General features: G+C 34.9%; 1 protein-coding gene across 3 annotated transcripts in view; it reads left to right on the forward strand.

The window, feature by feature from the left end:
- Positions 1-621: 621 nt before the first annotated feature.
- aldh1a3 (aldehyde dehydrogenase 1 family member A3) overlaps positions 622-6,316 on the forward strand; it is a 28,992-nt gene continuing 23,297 nt past the window's right edge. For 2 of the 3 annotated variants that reach the window (XM_015378349.1, XM_015378350.1), the window contains exons 1-2: positions 622-755; positions 1,151-1,255. In XM_015378349.1, coding sequence (XP_015233835.1) covers positions 657-755; positions 1,151-1,255 — 204 coding nt within the window. In that variant the 5' untranslated portion in view covers positions 622-656. The remainder of the gene's footprint in view (positions 756-1,150; positions 1,256-6,316) is intronic. The other variant, XM_015378351.1, reaches the window with a different exon arrangement.

The raw sequence follows: 6,316 nt of genomic DNA on the forward strand, positions 1-6,316 counted from the left end.
TCCAGCCAGTCACAGTCAGAGAAACAGGACTACACTGAAAAACAGGCCGATCTCCAACATCTAGAAACAAAGGTGTTGATGGCAGCAGCACAGCTGATATTTCTCTCCAGGATGGAGTCACAGCCAAACAGGAAGAGACCAGATGAAGCTACTATGAGAAAAATCAGAGAGAGCAGAACGTTAGAGATTGAACTAATAAATACTGCAGAGTGAGAGAATAGAAATAGAATCAAGCAGAATAATGAAATAGGGGTCCCTATGTCCTCCAGAAGTCGAAGCCTATAGCAGCAGATCAGACAGTCTGAGCAAACATTTTACAGCCTGATGGGGCGTTCTCTCATTACTATCTCATACGAGCAAGAACCAGTCAGAGACTCATTCATTACTTCAGCTTTATTGACATGAAGACACTTTCAGTTCTCTCAAACTGAAAACAAAAAATAGATTTCCGAGAGAGTGCAATTACATGAGCAGAATGTAAGTTATTAATAATCGAAGAGCCCAGATCTTTCCCAGAGTTTACAGGACAGATTTCTTCATGAATTGGCAAGGGGCGGAGCTGAGCTCACAGGGGAGGGGAAGGGGGGACACTTTAAAGGCAGTGAGTTGGAGAATCTGCAGAGAGACTCATACCTGCTCCAGACTGGGACCTAAGCATGGCACAGGAGGGGGGGACAGGCAACGGAGTGGCAGACAAGATCCCAGCTTCAGATCTACCTCAGCCTGTCAAAGTCCAGCAGGTCAGACACACCAAGGTAATGCTGCCCCACACACACTGACTGCACTGCAAAACTATCTAGAAATAAGTCAACATTTCTTCAATTAAGTATTTTACCCTTAATTTGAGTAGGTAAATAAGATGATTTGCTAATGGAACAAGTATTTTTACTCCTTAAAAAAAAGATAATAAGCACTTGAAATAAGACAATGCAATCATATTTTTTCTTATTTTAAATGTAAATGATCTTGTTCCATTGGCAAAGTGTCTCACTTACCTCCTCAATTCATGAACGTAACCACTTATTTTAAGAAAATAAGGCTTATTTAGCTTATTTAGACTTCGACTTTTTCAACTGTGGGATTCAGTGTCTTCAGGCCACTTTTTATAAAACTTAAGCTAAAAAGGAACATGTGGCTTCACTCTGCACAGATTTTCATCAACAACGAGTGGCACACGTCAATCAGTGGAAGGACGTTCCCCACTCTGAACCCAGCAACTGGGGACACCATCTGTCAGGTCCAAGAAGGAGACAAAGTAAGAACTCTGGAGATTCACCAAAATAGTAGATTTAATCAGCTTAATAATTGTTGCTCACAGGATAAATCAGATTAAAAGGAGCCTCAAACAAATCTGTCCAGTTTTCATTAAAGGATTTTTATGGAACCTCCTTCCATCAGCCTAATCTGCAGATCATATTCTCTATCAGTTTCAAATGGGGACCATGGGTGGTCTGTGTTAAATGGTGTCTTGGTTCAAACATGACCTAAAATCTCTAAGAATTTTCACGTTTTTTAATCCTTTGTCTTTGAATGCCGCTGTCATTCCCTCCAAACTGCACACCTGCGCAATCTCAGCAAACAAGAAAGTTTATGGAGCACTCAAAATAAAATCCAACATAAACTGTAAATCCATTAGACCAATTACATTTTTAAACTTAATATCAACAAGGAAAATACATTAAAAAAAGGCGTTTTTTTTTTTTCAAAATTTTGTTACATAAAATAGACCATGTATTTTCAGGAACCCCAAATTAAACATAGTTTTAAAAAATCAGTGGGAAATACATTTATCTTTTTTTTTTTTTTTTTTTTTTTTTTTTTTTTTTTTGGGGGTTTTTTTAAATTGGGTTTTTTTTTTTTCAAAATTTTGTTACATAAAATAGACCATGTATTTTCAGGAACCCCAAATTAAACATAGTTTTAAAAAATCAGTGGGAAATACATTTATCTTTTTTTTTTTTTTTTTTTTTTTTTCATGTGGGCTATTATAGCATTGCGTCTTTATGATCTCAAAGTACCAGAGGCTGCTGGACGCATCTAAGAAAGTTTTATTGTATCAATCAGCTGTTTACTACGGAATCCAAGAGCGGTCATACAAAAATGTTTTCCCCTTTGCCTTCTCAAGATAATGGCATAACTATCTTATTATCATGGTTAAACAATAAATTGATTTCTCGAGATAACGACATAATTAACCTGTATGAGAAATGAATGAGGCTGGCATTTTCAGTTTCCTTTTTCTTTTCACTTGTGAATTGGTGGTGGATGATTGGATTGCATGGAATACAGTAGAAACAGATCTTTCAATGAAAATCTGTAATCTGGCCTCATTTTGGGGGTTAATGCATCTTATACCTGTTACATGTGTAACACAGGGGCTGTTCAGAAAACACCCGATGCGAAGGCGTCAGGGGCATTGGTCTAATTGCTTATGAATCAGAAGTGGAAGCAAATCATCAAACCAACAACGTCTCGTTAACTAAAAGTTAAACACAGGATTATTTATAGAATTACACTTAGGCTGCCATGATTTATTATTCTAAATTCTCTCCCACTGTTGATGTGTTGAAGGATGTAATCAGTTTTATCACACATCAATCGTCTCATTATCGGGAGAAAACGGCTTTCGTTATCTTTGGATAATGAGAAAATTAACTCGTTTTCTCAAGAATACCATTGTGAAAAAGTCTGTACGACCGCTCTCAGCTTCCATAGTTTATTTTCAAAGCCCAGTTTAACCCTTTAAAGTCTGAACTATGAACTTGAATGTTCATTTTTTTCTTAATTGGAGTGGTCATTAAACTTTCTGCAAAATGAAAAAAAACAGGGTCTATTAGATCTTTTATCTGAATCATTTTGATACATTAGGTATTTCTGTATAATCTTTTCTGTTTAAATTTTTTTCTTTTAGCTACATGTGTCTTATTGTGTAAGTCCTGGTTTTCAAGAACAAAAATATCTCACTGAAGATGCAAAACTCTCAAAAACCAATGTATCAAATATGATACACAAGGATTTAAAGGGTTAAAATATCAAAATCAGTGTAATACTTGTATAAACTGAATCTATATATGGCTAATAAAACTTTGTTGTCCTTAAAATAAAGGCTAAGCAAATGTCCTTTTTCAGCGCATCAAAGAGCTGTCGGTGCAGAAATAGATAATCCAACAGGAAGCAGAATATAAAGCCCAAATTATTTATCAGTCTAGGTTTCTAAAACAACAGAAAACTCTCACCTGTTTGCAATAATCCTGCTGTCCAACATGCACAAAGTTGAACATGCACCTGTTCACAGCACCCTTGGATTTGGAAGCAAAAGCTGAATCACAGCTGGTGGACATATGTGCTTCATTTCAAGCATCCAACGCTGATTGTAAAAGATTTATTTAAAGTAATTATATCTAAATAGCATCCAGAAAGAACTTAAAATGGCATATTTGAAGAACTATTTGAGAATTGAGAAGGACAGATGTAAAAATAGATCAAATGTTAAGTCAGATTTGTTCATATTCTAATGACATATATTAATATTTCTTATTTATGGATATTCATCATGAAGTTCTACAACTATTGTATAATTTACGTTAGTTGGAAAAATAAATAACTGTAACTAAAACATTTACAGACAAATAGTTACAGGAATTTATTCTGCATCACATGCTTCAGTGCAAATTTCAATGTGCAAAATGTTAATGTTTTAATGTGAACAAAAAGTAATGTCTGAAAGGTGTAACGTCTCAATTCCTCAAGAGCAGGACCCTCACCCCAACGCAATCCTTCACATTGAACACATACACATCTCATTAACAAAGTTTTTTTTTTTTTAAGTGGGCTAAATCATTTATATTAAAAGTAAACTGATGGCAATTTCTTCTGCAATATCTTATTCTTTTAATAAACAACGTAACTTTATATGATCCTGGGTTTATAACAGATATAATATTGGTGTCCGGCCTCAGTGTGCACGTCTGATGTTGTTCACAGTGGGCATCACTGTTCTGAGCCGGCTTCTGTGTATGCTCACTATTACTGTACATTTTTAACTAAAATAAAATTTCCTGCATTTTAAGTTAAACAAAGTTTGCACATTGCAAAAACAATCTAGAAATTAGCAAAAATATCTTAAATTAAATGTGTCTACCATTAATTTTAGAAGGCAAATAAGATAATTAGCCAATTGAATGGGTATTTTTATTCCTAAAATAAGATAATTAGATAATATGCACTTGAAATAAGTCAATGCAATTGTGTTTTCCTCTTTCAAATGTAAATTGTCTTGTTCCATTGGCAAAGTGTCTCACTTGCCTCCTAAAAAAAAAAAAATGTACTTATTGCAAGAAAAAATTTACGTATTTATATTAACAAGTTTTTGCAGTGCATTGTTCACAGATCTAAACTGTCTTAAATTATTGAGTTTAAACAATATTCCTAGTGAGAGGTTGTGAGGATTCAGGTTTTCGGGAACAATCATAGACGAGAAACTGAAATGGAATCTAACATATCATGTAAAAAGAAGATTTGTAAAAAATATTGATGTTTTTCTTTAGCAAAGCCAAATATATTTCAAATAGATAAAGCAACGTGAAAAAAAAAACTTTTTTCTTTGTTTTTACCATATTTAATGTTCTGTTTGGAGCTGTGGGGTAACGTGCTGCTAATTTAATGCCTTTATTTAGCAACTTTTAACTTGATCATTTTTCCCCCTTGGAATATAAATGTAAATACAGATTGTTTTTTTTTTTCAGTTTTGAAACAAACAAAAAAAACAAGAAAAATGTGAACAAAAAAGGCTATAAGAATAATTCACAGTGCTGGTTCCAACAGAGCATTACTGCTTTGGATGTCAGGACAACTAAAACTAAAGCATGGATTGTTTTACAACATTAGTTCTGCACAGAGATTAACATGGCCTGTTACCGCCGGAGGGAAGTTTCATTAAACTTGCTTTGAAGAGTCAGATTTTGATGCCAAGTTCTGTCACGTCAAGTCACAATATCTGGGTTTCACCACAAGGACGCTTTGTTAACTAATGTGTTGTCGCACACATCATCAGACCATGCGGTCGATCACAGAGATCACTGAGAGATCAGGGCAAAACATGACTTAGCACCATATTTCATTAATAAATAAAGGAAATACTACAACCGTTAAAAAAAAACTGGGAAATTACTATTTCATCACTGATTATTTCCAGAAATATATTTCCGAATTAAATATGATATTTAAATAGTGTTGATTATAAGAAATAAGTGTTAGTGTTAGTTTTTGGTAATGCTTTCTTTTACAGTAGATCACTAATCATGCAATAACAGGGTAATAACATATCAAGTTACACTATATTACTAGGTAACAAGATAAAAAAAACTTTATGGAGAATTGGTAAGTGCTGTGCTTCAAATTTTAGGCAGACAAGGAAAAGTCGGACTTCTTAGATTTCAAACCCTTATAACCGATTAACTCAGTCATTTCACAGACATCTATAAATTAATGTTATTATCTAGTAAAATGCAGTTTATTAGTTGGCATATAACAGAACATCAAACCTAGAAGACAGCAAGACAATCTCAATTCTCAACTAAACTCTTATTTATATGTAACTTGACTTCAGTTTATAGTGTTTTTGTTACTTGATCATTAGTTACAATTTACTTTGTAAACCGTTAGTTTAGGTAGGTGGTGGACAATAATAGAAACTGTTATGTGGTAACCCGATGTTAATTACCCACCAAAAGTCTCCATCGTTACATAGTAACATACAATTGTAATAATTACATGCAGGTAATTGCTAAATAAAGTTTCTCTTGTTACCAAGTAATATAGTATAACTTGCTATGTTATTACCCTGTTATTACATGGTTATTGATGCAATGTAAAAGAAAGCCTTACCTAGTTGTTTTTTTTTATGAAAATGTAAATTACTTTAGTACAAATTTAAAGAAATACTTCTGTCCAAGTTTACTTCTACTTCAGTCTGGAGATCTAAGTTTTAATCTCGGGTGACCAGATAAGGGTTTCTGAAAAGGAGGACACTTTTTTTTTTTTTTGTGTGGTGGGGTGGATGGGGGTCCGGGCTCCAGGCACTCAAACCGAGCCGTCATCTATTGGGCTGGTCCAGTAACCCTGGCGGACGGGGGCAGGGAGCCAGCCGGGGACAGAGCGAATGAACCAGACCCAGTGACCATATGCTTCCCCCCGCCTGCCTTTCTGGGCTCGCGGCCACCGGTGTCCAGGCTACCATCACCACAGGGGTGTTACTTTGTGATGAAAATTTGTGGGGACACTTGGGTGGTGGCTCAAACATATATTTAGTGAATGC

This window comes from Cyprinodon variegatus, unplaced genomic scaffold (assembly GCF_000732505.1).
Source record: "Cyprinodon variegatus isolate N-32 unplaced genomic scaffold, C_variegatus-1.0 Scaffold171, whole genome shotgun sequence".
NCBI classification, from domain to species: Eukaryota; Metazoa; Chordata; class Actinopteri; order Cyprinodontiformes; family Cyprinodontidae; genus Cyprinodon; species Cyprinodon variegatus.